General features: G+C 40.0%; 1 protein-coding gene across 1 annotated transcript; it reads right to left on the reverse strand.

Annotated features, from left to right (window-relative positions):
* Positions 1-5,222: 5,222 nt before the first annotated feature.
* Positions 5,223-13,125, reverse strand: LOC124139549 (ER membrane protein complex subunit 5-like). Its single transcript, XM_046506709.2, has 4 exons — positions 12,993-13,125; positions 10,051-10,103; positions 9,302-9,405; positions 5,223-8,190 (listed from the first exon to the last, which is right to left on the reverse strand). The coding sequence occupies exons 1-4, from the start codon at positions 13,066-13,068 to the stop codon at positions 8,109-8,111; spliced, it is 315 nt and encodes a 104-aa protein (XP_046362665.1). The 5' UTR covers positions 13,069-13,125; the 3' UTR covers positions 5,223-8,108.
* Between the last annotated feature and the right edge of the window lie 2,549 nt (positions 13,126-15,674).

Raw genomic sequence — 15,674 nt, forward strand, 5'->3', positions numbered from 1 at the left:
TTGGCGATACGTTTATAATAATTCCTCTTAACAGAGACGTTTATGTATTATTCTTATATCACAAGAGTCAGTTTTGTTCTTCAGATAACAAGTTACCCTTCAAGCTATTTTGATTAACAGTTGCGGAAGTTGTCATTACAATCTATTGATTTCAGTGTTATTTTCGTCGAGGTAACATTTGAGATAGTTCCAAATCACTGAATATTCTCATTCCATCACAGCGTCGTCATTTGTTGGTTTATTTATTTTGTTGATGAGTATAATTGTTTTGTTTCCTGTTAGTGTTGTGCGTTTGTGTATCAGCTCCATGAGGAACAATCTCACAGTAGCTTTCCAAACAAGGCATTATTTCCAAGTCTAATTGTTGTGCTTCTGATACCATGGAAAACAAGACACTTGTATGGCCTTCTATTTTTTATATATTTTTTTGAGTCCCAACTGACAAGAAAACCCTGAAATTAGAAAATAAGTGTATGACTTAACAATTGTTGTTTTGACCAAAGTAAAAAAAACAAGATTTTATCACTGTTGTTTATAAGAAATGGTGAATAATATTTATATAAAATTATTCTGTTAAAAGAAACAATCAGTTATCGTTTGGGATCTTGCTATGTTTAAACTTGTTTGTTTTTCATTTATTTGAAGCAGTACATATTTGGGCATTGAAATTGTTTTTATTTTATTTTTCAGCCATCTACATTGAATTTTAGGCCGAAAAATCTGTAAACCAACTAATAAAAAATAAAAGGCCTACAGAATGTCATTACCCTGGTGATCCTGCTCCATGAATAATTAATGTTGTATGAAATTTTAACCTGAAGAGTTTTATTTTTCTACTAGGCCAGACCATTTCTGTTCGTGGATTTGCATTGTCAATATGCCCAAATACAAACTACTGAGGGGAAAGATCTAGTTATTTCCAAAAATGTATCTTTTGAAAAAAAGGTTAGCATGTTTAAAATACCGGTAACCATTATTTTTGTAATTGGACAGGCTCATCCACCGGACACCAGAACGAAAGGGTGTGGCCATATTTTGGCATGCAAGTGTGTATATTTTGTTTTTTAAAATTCCTGACGTTATTCTTTTATATTTGCAAATTATCACTGATTTGTGTGAGTTCTGCTGAAATTGTCAATCGGATGTGTACAAAGATGTCTTTCTACAGTCGAATCTTAATTCAAAATTGTCAGAAGTCAGTCATTTACATAATGGTTGAATCATCAAAATTATTTGAAACCTATCAATGCAACTTAAATGAATTTTTAGGCTTGTTAACATAGTTACATAAAAATGTATTTAATCGGTTAACGTACTTAATTGGTAAGCTCCAGTTTCCTTTCATAAACTTGTAATTCAGCAATAGGAACTTTCTTGATGCAGGTGTTAGCATTATTTTAAAATCATTCTTTCTTCTATTTCCAACCTGTGTTTGAGAGGTGTTTTCTGACTTGGGTTACACTGTACAATGGTGACGTATCTTGTAGAAACACAGCTGGGAGGAGTGTCTCCCAACAGGGACAATAAACTAGAATACATCCATACACTTGTGTTTAGCTTGTCAATGTCCCTGCTAGGCAGCACGATCCAGTCACGCTCTCGTCTACATCACGCTGCCTCAAAATAGTCCAAGGGACTGTTTGTTTGTTCTTTAACGCCACACTCAGCAAAGATCCTGGTGTATGACGGCAGTCTGTAAATAATCGAGTCTGGACCAGACGATCCAGTGATTGATATCATGAGCATCGATCTACACAATTGGGATACAATGACATGCATCAACCAAGTCAGCGAGGCCGACCATCCGATCCCATTTAGTCGCCTTTCACGACAAGCATGAGTTGCTGAATACCAATTCTAACCTGGATCTTCACACAGCATCAGACACTGAAAGCAATGGAGCATGGCACAATCAGCAAGTCATGGAGTCTGATGACCTTTAGTCTGCACTAACTTTAGGGGGCGGTCGGGTAGCCTAGTGGTTAAAGCGTTCGCTTGTCACGCCGACGACCCGGGTTCGATTCCCGACATGGGTACAATGTGTGAAGCCCATTTCTGGTGTCCCCCGCTGTGATATTGCTGGAATTTTGCTAAAAGCGGCGTAAAATCAAACTCACTCACACTAACTTTAGACTCATTCTTCCCCAGACCTAGTGAAACTATTGCCAACTAGTGTAAAACACCATCTTTACAAATGAGTGAATTGTTGAATAATGGCATTACGTATATATATATATATATATACATGTATATATATATATATATATATATATATATATATATATATATATACTGAGTCAAATTAAAAACTTCACATTTTTAAAAGTAATCCCATCTATGATATACAACGGACAAATGTATCAGAGAAGGTAATTTTTTATCATTAATGTCCAAAGAAGGATTTTAATTAACGGTGGTAACCATAATTTGTTCCAAGCACCTACGGTATTCGGTAATAACATCAACAGTTTAAATCATGTCCCAAGCACGAGAATCTGATGGCACACAAGTTCAGTAGCGTGTATGGCCACCATGTGCGTTGACAACTGCCACACAACGCCTCCACATGGACCTTGAGATGCTTGTGAACACATGATTGGGAAGACGACGCCATTGTTGCTGCAAAATGGTGCCAAGATCTTGCAAATTCTGTGGTTGGTTCTGGAGAGTGCGCAGACTTCTGCCAAGAGCATCCCAGACGTGTTCGATGGGATTGAGGTCGGGAGACCTTGACGGCCAGTCCATGACGTGGACTCCCGCATTCTGAAGGAAATTCCTTGTCAAAATTGCTGTGTGGGGTCTGGCATCGTCGTGTTGGAAGATCAAACCGGGTCCATGTGTTGCCATAAAAGGCAGAAGTTCTGGTGCCAGTACATGGTTGCGGTAAGCAGCAGCGTTGAGGTTGCCACAGATGACAAGAAGCCTGGAACGTGCATTGCCACAGAAAGCACCCCACACCATGACACTTCCGCCTTGAAATCTGTCAACTTCCTGTACACAACGTAAGACAATCTGACAATCCTCTGCATGTGACGCCACACGTTGTCGACCTGGCCGAGGGCGATCAGCGGTGGTACCCGTTTGCTGTAGACGCGTCTGTAAATCATAAACAGTCCGTCGACTACAACCCATCGTCCTTGCGACTTCAGCTACGGACGTTCCCGTCTGCAACATGCCGATGGCACGTTCACGTTGCACATTTGAAAGGCGTGGCTTGACAAATGGCCATAAAGACTTTTGTTTTCTTGTGTTTTTTCTTTTTTTGCAGTATTATGGCCACGTGACCAGTTGCACGTGAAAAAACACTTTTGCCACTATAGTGCTGTGCACATGACTTTGATCGATTCACCTGCACAAAAACGGGTGTTATCTGAAGAAAATTATTATACGTGGCCATTACTGTTTGAATACACAATAAGGGCCCACAATGATAACTGGTCAAAATGTTAAAATTTTAGGATTGTGAAGTTTTTAATTTGGTTCAGTATATGTTTTTATACCTCATGCAGCAATATTCCAGCTTCATGAAGAGGGCCTGTCAATAAGAGGACCAGACAATCCAGTGATTGATAGCATGATCAATGTCCTCCATCAGGGTCACTGAGATGCAATCCTCCAAGTTGCAGAGCCTGACCTCTTCCATCAAGTCATACGACAAGAATATCCTATGAATATTCTAACCTTACAAGAATCATGGGGTAATGTAACTTGGAAGCCCTCACAAAATTAATGCAATGACCTTGACTAACACCAAATAGCTTTGTAAAATCTGTCTTGATGAGAAACTCCGTCAAAGTGTCACATTATTTAAAAATTATAAAATTTTGGCTTCGACTATTGATACAAGATAATAATTTGATTTTGAAAAAAACATATAGTTTTCAATATAAAAGGGCAGAGAATGGCAACGCTTGCTGGGCACTCAAGGTTAAATCATTGCTGTTTTCTTACGGATTTGCAGAGGTATGGCTACAACGGGGTGTTGGTAGATCTGACTTATTCTTACATCAGTTTAGGCAAAGGAGCGTAGACATTGAAAATCAAGTGTTGCAAAATAATTGTGAATCTTGTTCTAAGCTTGAATTGTTCTCTGCAGTAAGGGATAAATTTTCATATAATAACTGGATTCGATTAATTGATGTAACATTATTTCGAATTAATATCTTGAATTTTCTCGGATCCAATCATCGTCTTATGGTTGAAACAGGCAGATATCATAATATACCAAGACATGAACGTTTCTGTCCCCTCTGTGTTGTAAGTGCTATCGAAGATGAGTTCCACTTTTGTATGGTGTGTCCGTTCTATCTTGATCTGCGGTCTAATCTCATACCCAATTATAATCACATGTTTCCAAGTCGTGAGAAAATGTTCTTATTATTCAGCTCGACTAATCAAAGTATTTGCAACAATTTAGCAAAATATGTATTTCTTGCTGGTAAGAAACGTAATTCCATTTTCAAGGGAATACCTGTGTCATATAATTAACTCCAATATTAACAGTTTGAACACTGCATTGTAAATCTTATAATTCAGCGCTCTGTCATATTTGTATGCCATCATGCTCTGCACGTGTATAATGGGCCGGTGGCCTCATTACCTAAATAAAAGCATTAACATCTAGTCCCTGAAATGAACATATTTTACAGATAACAACAGTTGTTAAATTATAGTTATGAGCTCGGAAACTCATTTTCAGATGCTGCAGTAATCTAGACTTGCATGGGCTGTATCGGATATACTTGTTTCAGGTTCTGTATGACAGACTAGCAATGATCAAGCAAAACGGTGTAGGTGAGGTGAGGTGAAATTGGGTTTAACGTCTCGTCCAAGATTATTGCACTTATATAGCGACGTGCATGTACGCGTGTGTGTTTGTGTGGCTGCTTGTACTAGTCCGGGCTGATACCGATTTATAGTGCTAGCTCACTGAGATACCATGCCGCAGTTTAACATGAATACCCCACTCAGACACAGTATACTGACTCCGAGCCGACCAGTCCTTGTTTTAGCCCCTTAATGGCGAGCGCCAGACAGGGTAACAACAAGTACCATCTTTTAACGTCTTTTGGTATGACGCGGTCGGGGATCGAACCCCGGACCTTCCGCTCTCCCACAAGACCACGACAATTGACTAAACCTACTGTGTAACCTCTGAACCTGATGTACAACCCTTTGAAAGGAATAAAAAATGTCAACAACAAAAAAAAAGCAAAACGGTGTAGGAATCTCAGGATGTGAGGTGTTTCTTTATTCAAGTTCTGCATGGGTCATATACAGCACAGAGAGAAGTAAATACAACATGAATCACTAGTCTATACAGCGATGGCGTTTTACATGCACATACATCCTTGACCTTGGGATCAGTATCATTGTTCACACGTACACAATGTTACATACTCTGACCTCGGGATCAGTATCATTGTTCACACGTACACAATGTTACATACTCTGACCTCGGGATCAGTATCATTGTTCACACGTACACAATGTTACATCCTTGACCTCGGGATCAGTATCATTGTTCACACGTACACAATGTTACATACTCTGACCTCGGGATCAGTATCATTGTTCACACGTACACAATGTTACATACTCTGACCTCGGGATCAGTATCATTGTTCACACGTACACAATGTTACATACTCTGGCCTCGGGATCAGTATCATTGTTCACACGTACACAATGTTACATACTCTGGCCTCGGGATCAGTATCATTGTTCACACGTACACAATGTTACATACTCTGGCTATGTCACTGGAATAATAACACTGACGGTGACGCTACAGCAGTCATCATTTCATCGACAGTACTTCACACGCATATGTATACACCACATTCCTCAATCAGCTGTGAAGACACTTGCAGTCTAGTTGCTACTTTTAACCAACGAATCAAGACGTGTTCGGAGAGTGAACGAGTTTGATTCAGCACCGCTTAGAAACAGTATTTCAGTTTAATCATGGCATGTCTGCTTATGTGGGAAGAAAAACAAAAGCGATGGAGGTGAAACTTTTGTGAAATCCATGGGTCTGGTGCTGACAAACCAAGAAACAAACTCAGGGCGAACCAAAATTCAAACCCAGTCATAGATTTCTGGTGTGCCCGAGGGACGCAGCTGTGCACAGAGACTTGCAGTGCCTTGGATGACTGGCCGCCCAGCCCCCCAGAAATAGTCTGTTTGAAGCAAGTGGAAAACCTGCAAGTGCTTGGACAAACGAGGGCTCAGACTTGCAAAAATGGCAATATTTCTTTTAAAACATGTGTCTCAGCCATGCGGACATCAGCTCCAGACATTGCTTCAGCGTCAGGTATTGGAAGGGATTGTACAACAACCAGCTCATTTAACTTCAGGCCTATTTAGTTAACTACACATCACAACTAATGATGGAGGAACCTAGTATAAACAAAACCTGTGAAGTACTGATACTGTAGAAAAAACCATTTACAATACAGTATTCATAATCTAGGATTTGGTGGAGGACTAAAATCTAAATATACACTCACAACTTCCATACACATAGTTCAAATCTGAGAAAAGGGTTCCATGACTTGTTCATGTTATAGGCACTAGCTCTTGCTAAGACAGATCATCAAGGAACTAGGCAATTATATGATACCAATGAGAGGAAAGTCTAGGGAGTTAAATACATAATCTCATGTCATGTCAACTTAAAACTACGTATGGAGGGAGGAATTTACTTTCTACCTTTAGTTCGTTATTAGTTTACAAAATTATAAAGAAATTTTGCTTCCTCATCTCTTTTGGTCATGCCCCTGAAGCATGAAGAGACGGGCCGATGGTGGCCACAGCTAAATCCCCTGTGACTTGGACACACTTAGAATGGCATGACTTGTGCAAAAACTTGGAATCCGGTGCAAAAACGAAATTGAGTCGAACTGCTTTAAAAACATAACAAATGTTGCATGACAAATAAATTTTGAAAAGCCTAAACTGATATAATTTACACGGCAAGTAGTTTAGTAGGTGGGCAAACAGACCTTGACATCTTCGAGTTTATAGGGCTTGGATTCTGCCTACTATGAAACAGTTACACTGCTGACTCATTGGGCAAGTGACCATGTGTGAAAGGGTACCTGGAAGGATGACATAGTAACCATGGTAACATAGTCATATAAAAACAATATTACTGGTCCTAAATGCCATATTGTTTAAGTATATTCCTACAATGTAGAGCAGAATGAGCTGTTAAATTAATCACATAAACAACATATCAACAAAAAGGAAACAGTCAACAACATTCATACTTATTTACAAGTCACACGCTCATATAATCAATATTCTTTTCAAAATATTTTTTCTGATGGAACATGTTTTTCACGGACATTCACAGTTACCATAGTTACCATAAAAACAAGTATTTCCTACATGACATTGACATTTATTCAAGATGACGACTACAGCGTTCTCATATATTCACGTTCACAACAAAGATTCGTAGACAGCAATCTATGACCTTTGTCAACAAAGACCTAAGGTCATTTCTTATTTTGCTCCCCCTATATTTTGAAACTACAGCATGGAACCCAGTACAAACCTGTCAATCATACAACAATAATGAACTATCAAATTTACCAATATAATAACGAAATAAGTCTATAAAATAACTCCCTCAGAAACTAGTCTAGAAAAATGTGAAAGTCAATTCTTAATGAAAGTTTTCCACTTCGGTTTTGTGTCTATTTTCATACGGGTACATAAATGCACAATTTACAAGTTTCATGAGTGAGTGAGTTTAATCTCACTTTGTAATAGCATATCTGCTTAATATAGTGGAATGCCCCTTTGATGGAACACACAGGAAAGATGCCCATAGTTCTTGGATCAGAATCAGATCAAATTCGAACCAACGAACAGCGGATCCTGACAGCCAAGGGACGTAACTCTACACAGGAAGTGCAAACTGTGTGCCTTGCTCCAATGAAATTGAAGTCTGCCACAATTACTGTCATCATTAACAGTGAATGTTCCAACATTAACACTGTATGAATGATGCCCCTCTGTTGAATCACCAGATATTCTTCCACTGTCATACGTCAAACATCCATCACAGATCTGTCACACATCAAACATCCATGGCCTCATTCTTCTGTCTGGAACAGAGCTTTTCCGCGATGGTTGAAGACGTAGAACGCTTGTCTGTTTGACAACATCTCCCACGTTCTGAAATGCAACATAGATAAGTAATTACTTCATGAGCATCATGAAGTGTGGGCTGATACATATAGAGTGAGTGAGTAAGGTTTTACGCCGCTTTTAGCAATATTCCAGCAATATCACAGCGGGGAACACCAGAAATGGGCTCCATACATTGTACCCATGTCGGGAATCAAACCCGGGTCTTTGGCGTGACGAGCAAACGCTTTAACCACTAGGCTACGCCCCTGATACATATAGAGTGAGTGAGTATGGCTTTACGCCGCTTTTAGCAATATTCCGGCAATATCACTCACCCAATGCCACATCAATACCATATCCAATATTAGTACAATCTGTATTTATTTTGTCATTGTTAAGGCTATAAAAAATAATAACCTTGGTTCTCAGGCACCACCTGCATCATCATAAAGTCTGCTGCACGTTTCGTTTTTTTATTTCCATTTTTAAAAAAATATAAAAATCCAAATACTAAAACACAATGCACACAAAAAACTGCAAATGGAAACAAAAACGAAACGTGCAGTGAACTTTATGATGATGTGGGCAGTGCCTGAGAACCAAGACTATAAATTTTTTTAGCCTAAGAATGAAATTTACAGGTATCAAATCTACCGTGAAATCTTCCAAGGAAAAAGTTAGTACATCTCATAAATGGTTGATGTCATAAGCTTCCATGACAACCGGAGCCTGCCATTTAGTCCCAGAAATACAGTTGTCTTAAAATCCAAATGGAGCCCAGAACATTCCTTAATTTCAAAGCTAGAGCTGAGGCAATGTAGACTTGCCAAATCATTCTAGGTTTGAGTTGGACTCCTTTTTTAATTTATTCTCTAGGGTCTGGGTGACAGAGCACGACAACGGAACCAGTCATGTTAGTAAAATTCTGTGAAAAATCTAAACTTTAAGGTTGATAAATATTATTAAAAACGTAATACATAATAGCATTGAATTTTAGGCAAGTAAACCAATGACAGCGAGTATTGTGCTGACAAACCAGGTCATTCATCAGATTCTGCCACGTCTAAGGGACAGAACTCTGTACAGCACATTGTGCGTCAACACGACATGGCCACCTGTGCCCCCCTAATTCCGTGGAAGGTACACCACAACTCACTTATTCTCCAGTTCCGCACTAGCCTTGATTTCCCTGAAGCTGCCAGAAACGTTGACAACACCGTAGCCAATGGCCAGAAGACCAAGGATGGACTGCACTAGGATCTGAAACAAAAACATTGTTTTTTTGTTATTTAATAACTTTTGAGTTTTCTCGTGGTTTTTCCACCGCTAAGTGATTGTTTCTGAGGATGACATGTTCTCTTAGCAACGATAAATCAACCAACAGCGATAATCAATCACCACTGTATTTCATGGTCATTTTTTTTGTAAATTCTCCATCCAAATTTTGCAAAGTCTGCAAAACAATTTTGCAAACTTTTCAGCTAAGTTTTTGTGAATTTGGTAGTTTTGCACCCATTTGACTTGTGGCAGACATTTTTATGATAAACTTATCCATGGCTAGAATAGCTCTGGAGATCACTAGAGTAAACATACATACAGACATGCACTTTCGTTAAGCAATAATACAAAAATCAACTTCACTTTAAAACAAAAAAAATATCCATTTACATGCTTAGAACAAGCTTTGGACTCACATATCAAAATTCTGCAGTGCATTTGACTAATTCTGCGGCAGATAAACACAAAATTCTGCATGTGCTGCACAAAATGTGATTTCTGCATTACAGGTACATTTCTGCACAGAGCGGGCATGACTGTGGAGTTGCGGAATACAGCGCGGACAGACTGATGTATGGTCTAGCTAAACAGGTATGACTGAAGCCACTGTAGGTCCCAGGTACTTACATCAATAGGCAGACGTGTAAATTCCTTCTCCGTAAGCCGCAAGTAGGTTCTGTCTGTAAGTAAAATGACATTGAATGAGAGTCAGTACTATCATGCACTTATCTTTCAGTGGCACTTAGAAGTAAAAGTATGAAGGGTGGCTGAAAACTTCTGGGCCTAACTATGACAAACTTCATTGATGAAGCTGGTTGCTAATTATTTTTCAACATCATCCCTTCCGAGGTCCAACAATGCTGCAGGGCCTGGATCCCACAAGTGTAGAAAGTCCTCTACAGCAGAAATGATAGCCTTGCTCCAAGGCTGTACTGAAGGATAAGCCCATGGGCGTTTTTGTAATGCTATCCTTATAATAGGCAAGTCTAGATAAATAGACAGACACCAGTCTCTTAGGTAGAACTTTTTCTTCTTATTAATATAATCTAGAAATGATGATCCAAACCAATAACTTTTGCTTTAGAGACTTGTGCAAGTCTACAGAAATGATGTCATTTGGATTTGCATAATGTTTTGTACAGTTCTTTCTTCAAGCTTTGGAAGAGGAGGAAATCTGAAGGTGCCAAATCAGGTGTACTGAGGATGTTCAAAGTGGTCAAAGCCACAGACATGCATCGCAGCCATGGCCACAACAGGCATTGTCCTGATTCTGGGGTTCTGACGCGGAGTCTCTAGCTGATTGTGGTGAAACAAAGACTCATCCATAGTTATAAATCCCTTAACAAAATCGGTGGGTCTGCTTCAAAACAACTTGAATTCTCACGAGAGATGATGAACCTGGAGCGTTTCTGATCAGGAGTCTGAAGCCTTGGAGCCTAGCGTGCTGAAACTTCATACCCAGTTCATTCCTCAAGAAAGTTTTCAACTCTCTCATGCCTACTTTCTCATGCCCGTGTGGTGAGTTGTTGATCATCCATAATCATATCATATAACTTATCAACATTTTCCTTAGTGGTGGCAGTTGAAAAGTCTTGGATCCTCTTCGAGGCTCTCTTTCGATTTTTCCACTGCCTAGCTCTCAACAGGAAGGAGCACCATCCCTTTAAGTGTTCACCATGTTCGCATGGCTGGGTGGTGGAGTGAGTGAGTGAGTGAGTGAGTTGAGCTTAACTCCGCTTTTAACATTATTCTAGTTATATCACAGCATGTCAGCTTAATGTGGGAGGAAAGCCCGAAGTGATGCAGGTCTAAGATGTCTACCACTTCGGTACACGGGTATGATGCTGACAAACCTAGAAACGTAATCGGGGCGAATCGGGATTCGAACCCTACAATCATAGGTTTCTGGCATGCCCAAGGCACGCAACTCTGCACAGCGAATTGCGGCGCCTTAGACGGCTGGGCCACCCGTGCCCCTGCTGGGTGGTGGAGTTAGCCCTTTCAGTAGGAGATACTTGATGACAACATGGTAGCCAAATGTGTTCATTCACATCAACAGATAATACCTAGTCACTTTGATGTCTGCAGAAATATGCTGCCTGGTTGTGTATTTGGTTGAAATGCGGCCTGTAAGCATGGAAACTATTGCACTTAATATATGTACATGGAAACAGTTAAGGGGGTATTATACATCTTTCGCAGTTGGGCTCAAAACTTTATAGCAACCCCTCGTAACTAAGAAGTGAGGATCTAATTATAAATTAACTGTCACATGATCTCCTTTTAAGTGCACAATGTTTCCTCAAGTGATTGCAATGTGATTACAAACTGCCAAATGTGCGAGACTAAGCTGCACCCTGTAAACAGCTTTGTTGCTAATCCATCTAAATTCTTGGATCCCATTTACATAATGTTGCGACTGCTTGAGTTCGGTAATGGGAGTGGTACACTTTACCAGGCACACTTTTTCAGATTTTAAGTCGTGCTGAGTGGAGGATCGAACTCACGTTCGAACCTATGCTTGTCTTACGAGTTAATGCAATTAGCCTACACTTTACCATGGTACCACAGGTGCTATCACAAATAATTAGTGCTCGTTTACAAGGTCATCAACACTCGAATGTTTACCTCTATATGTATGCGCAAAAGTCATTTTCTCTGTGACACTTGAAACTTGATAAAAACTGCATGGAGTTTCCTACCAAATTACATTCGATTAAATTGTTAAAAGAACAACTAAGCCCAAACCAGACTAATGATCGTAAAGAGGTGCCTAACCCTAAGGTTCTTAAAGGTGAGATGAAATTGGGTTTCACGGCGCGTCCAAGATTATTGAACTTATATAGTGATGTGCATGCACATGTGTGCGTGTGTGCGGCTGCTTGTACTAGTCTGAACTAATGCCGATTTATAGTGCTTGCTCACCGAGATACCATGCCGCAGTTTTAACATGAATACCCCACTCAGACACAGTATACTGACTCCAAGCCGACCAGTCCTTGTTTTAGCCCCTTTATGCCGAGCGCCAGACAGGGTAACAACAAGTACAATCTTTTAATGTCTTTTGGTTCGATGCAGCTGGGGATCGAACCCGGGCCTTCGGGCCCGGGCAGACACACTACCACTAGACCATGGAGGCGGTCACTAAGGTTCTTAAAGGGATGTTTAATTAGAAATTGGTGCCCAACCCTAAGGATCGTGAGTGTTTGATCCGAAAGGGGTACCTTATTCTAATGATAGTAAAGGGGTGCTTGATCGGAAAGGGCATCCAACGGTTAAGGATAGTGTATGGGTAACCTTCCAAAATCCAACCCTAACGATCAAAGAGGCACATGAGATCTGTGAAGCGAGAGCCACAGCCAGCAGCCTGAGACAATTTGGGACATACAAGCTGCGTCCTGTAACCTGCATTGTTGCCTCACACAAAAAAGAAATTCATCTAATCAAGACATTTCATCTTTGCCAAAACGCGTGAGCATGCGTGAGGGTGAAACATGGAGGTAAACAGACATAAAATTAAGCTGTGTGATTACAAACGTTCTTCTGTCAAAATAACACAAATATCTTACGTTGTGCCGCCGAATACGCCGCGTGGGCCAGGGCAATAAGCCCAACAGCGACACACATTTTATAATAGAACCCCATGTTCTTGACCGTAAAGTGACTCGCCGGAAGTCGGTCTGCAAATTGCTTTCTGGTATATATTTACGACATCAATTTCTCGTAAAGTTCTATTTTATTGTCTCAGTGTGGAGATCTAAAAAATAAGTAATAGTATGCGACGACTCATGTAAATTGATATTTTACTACTTATACTCGCACACAAATGATTATTTCACTACTCTTAAAAAGTATTTCTCTGAAAACAGCACTGTACAAAATGGTTTCAAAATTTCTCAGTAAAAATGGCATTTCAGATATTTTCCCCACGCATTCTCTGATTTTCTTTTCTGTTTTTTTCTGGTTCAGTTATGGATATTCACCCAACTACGTTTTGTATATAATCAAATTTTAAGATAATTACACAAAAAATAGAGTTCATAAACGAACAAAACTAATGCAGAGAGGAAGCTCTGAAGCTCACCTATTTCGAATGATGTGATAGTGAACGTAGCAAGCTCTTTCGGTGATACGTGTTGATGGTAAGATTTGTTTCACAAAAATGTATAATATGCATAAAGATGAACATTAACTTTAAAAAGGAAAGGCAGTGGGTCAGACGATTGGGTTTTAAATATTTTTTTGTTTTTTGGGTGTAGCCTATGTGACATAAGTGAACTATCCAAAAACTACAAATATCTGTCCAGCATATTCTTATAACCCCTACATTTTCTTATTTGAAAGTGTATGTGAATATGAAGGAGTAGAATAATTGCTAAAAATGTAAGTCCCTTGTAAATTATGAGTTTTTTCTTCGCAAAAAAACCCAATCGTCACATAACTTGAATATTGTTGAGTGCGGCGTTAAACAACAAACAAACAAACAAACAAAATAATGGCTTCAAAATTGGAAATGTTGTGTTCGCCATATATAAGCGACCGGGCACTTAGAAGGTCAAAGGAGAGCGCTTTTTAAAACCATAAACGCCGAATTAAATTTGTTTTCTGAGATCGAGCTTTCAAAATAGTGAACGAACTGGGTTCAAACGTTAATGAAACTAAAAAAATTGCTAATACGTGCCCGTTCTGCCCTGTTTATTTTCTGTAAGAAATGTGTAATATGCGCTAGAAAATATGGACTGTCATGTAACTTTCATGTTTTATACAGGTGTGCTAATAAAATTACGTACATTTTGGTCAAGATTATGGCGCTTAATACGGCAAATCCTGTAGCAAAATGAATGAATTGGCATTCATTTCCAGATATGTATTCTTATGATTGGATAAAGCAACGTTGGTATTGAACTACGCGGGAGGGGAGAGATTCGGTGATGGCACGGTGTATCTCGCACGATTGCAATTAAGCGGGACCTGGTCACCATGCAAGGCAACCTCACGTGTAATCAGTATATGCTCTGCAGCCAGTTGTCGTCCACTCACAAGACGCCAGTTCATGGATGACAGCCTACCCTAAGAACAACACTATAACGACTGCCTTGGCCTCCCATGAGTCCGGATCTGAATCTGCTGGAACACATTTGGGACATCCTTGGGCATCGTATACAGGCACTGCAGCCTGGTGTGCAGCGTTTGCATGAATTGGAAACAGTTCTGCATCGTGAGTGGTTGCCCGTTCAACAGATCCGACGTCTGACTGGAGGGATGATCGGCAGGCATTCGTCACCAATCGCCCCTTTCCGTAACGTACATATTCGGCTTGTCCCGGAATAACACGAGTTGGTCACGAATGGATCCGCAGGGTGGAGGCTGTCATCCGGGCACGTCGGGGATTTACTCCCCCCCTGAAGCATTGAACTACAGGTGGCATCTTGTGACTTAAAGTGACATTTGTATCCAGATATAGCCACCTGATTTTGTTTGTTAGTTTGTTTGTTTGTTGTTTAACGCCGCACTCAGCAATATTCCAGTTACATGACAGTGGTCTGTAAATAATCGATTCTGGACCAGACAATCCAGTGATTGACATGATGAGCATCGACCCACGTAATTGGGATACGATGACATGCATCAACCAAGTCCACGAGCTTGACCACTAGATCCAGTTAGTCGCCTCTTTCGACAAGTGGGTATGAAGGGATATTGTTTAGAGGTGAAAACATCCCCAGTGGTTGTGCTACAATGTTGCAATTCAAATCTTACCTCAGCTGGGGACTTCTTATTGTCGGAGGGTTGTTTTCATTTAATTCCAGCACTTGTTTCATTAGTCAATGAAAAATGTCAGGGGATGCTTAACATTGTCCAGATGTATAGATCTGTGAATTTAGATTTTTGTCACACTTAACAAGGGTTTGCCCACCTGGAGAGCGCCAAAAGTCATACTAAAGAAGACGTTAAAAAATAATACTTCTTGTGACCCTGTCTAGGTCAGAGTCGACTAGCGTCCCCAGAGAGCTTCATCATACCAAAAGACATTAAAAGATGGTACTTGTTGTTACCCTGCCTGGCACTTGGCATAAAGGGGCTAAAACAAGGACTGGTCGGCTCGGAGTCAGTATACTGTGTCTGAGTGGGGTATTCATGTTAAACTGTGGCATTGTATCACAGTGAGCTAGCACTATAAATCGGCATCAGTCCGGACTAGTACTAGCAGCTACACACACACACCTGCATATAAGTGCAATAATCTTTGA

This window comes from Haliotis rufescens, unplaced genomic scaffold (assembly GCF_023055435.1).
Source record: "Haliotis rufescens isolate VD_foot unplaced genomic scaffold, xgHalRufe1.0.p SCAF_9, whole genome shotgun sequence".
Taxonomy (NCBI): Eukaryota; Metazoa; Mollusca; class Gastropoda; order Lepetellida; family Haliotidae; genus Haliotis; species Haliotis rufescens.

What these genes read in the sequence shown, in the direction of transcription:
- LOC124139549 (XM_046506709.2), bottom strand. Translation starts at nt 13,068, where the DNA reads ATGGGGTTCTATTATAAAATGTGTGTCGCTGTTGGGCTTATTGCCCTG. An exon ending in TTACACGTCTGCCTATTGAT is followed by an intron (nt 9,406 to 10,050) that starts GTAAGTACCTGG and finishes TTTTTGTTTCAG; the next exon opens with ATCCTAGTGCAGTCCATCCT. An exon ending in AGTGCGGAACTGGAGAATAA is followed by an intron (nt 8,191 to 9,301) that starts GTGAGTTGTGGT and finishes GTTGCATTTCAG; the next exon opens with AACGTGGGAGATGTTGTCAA.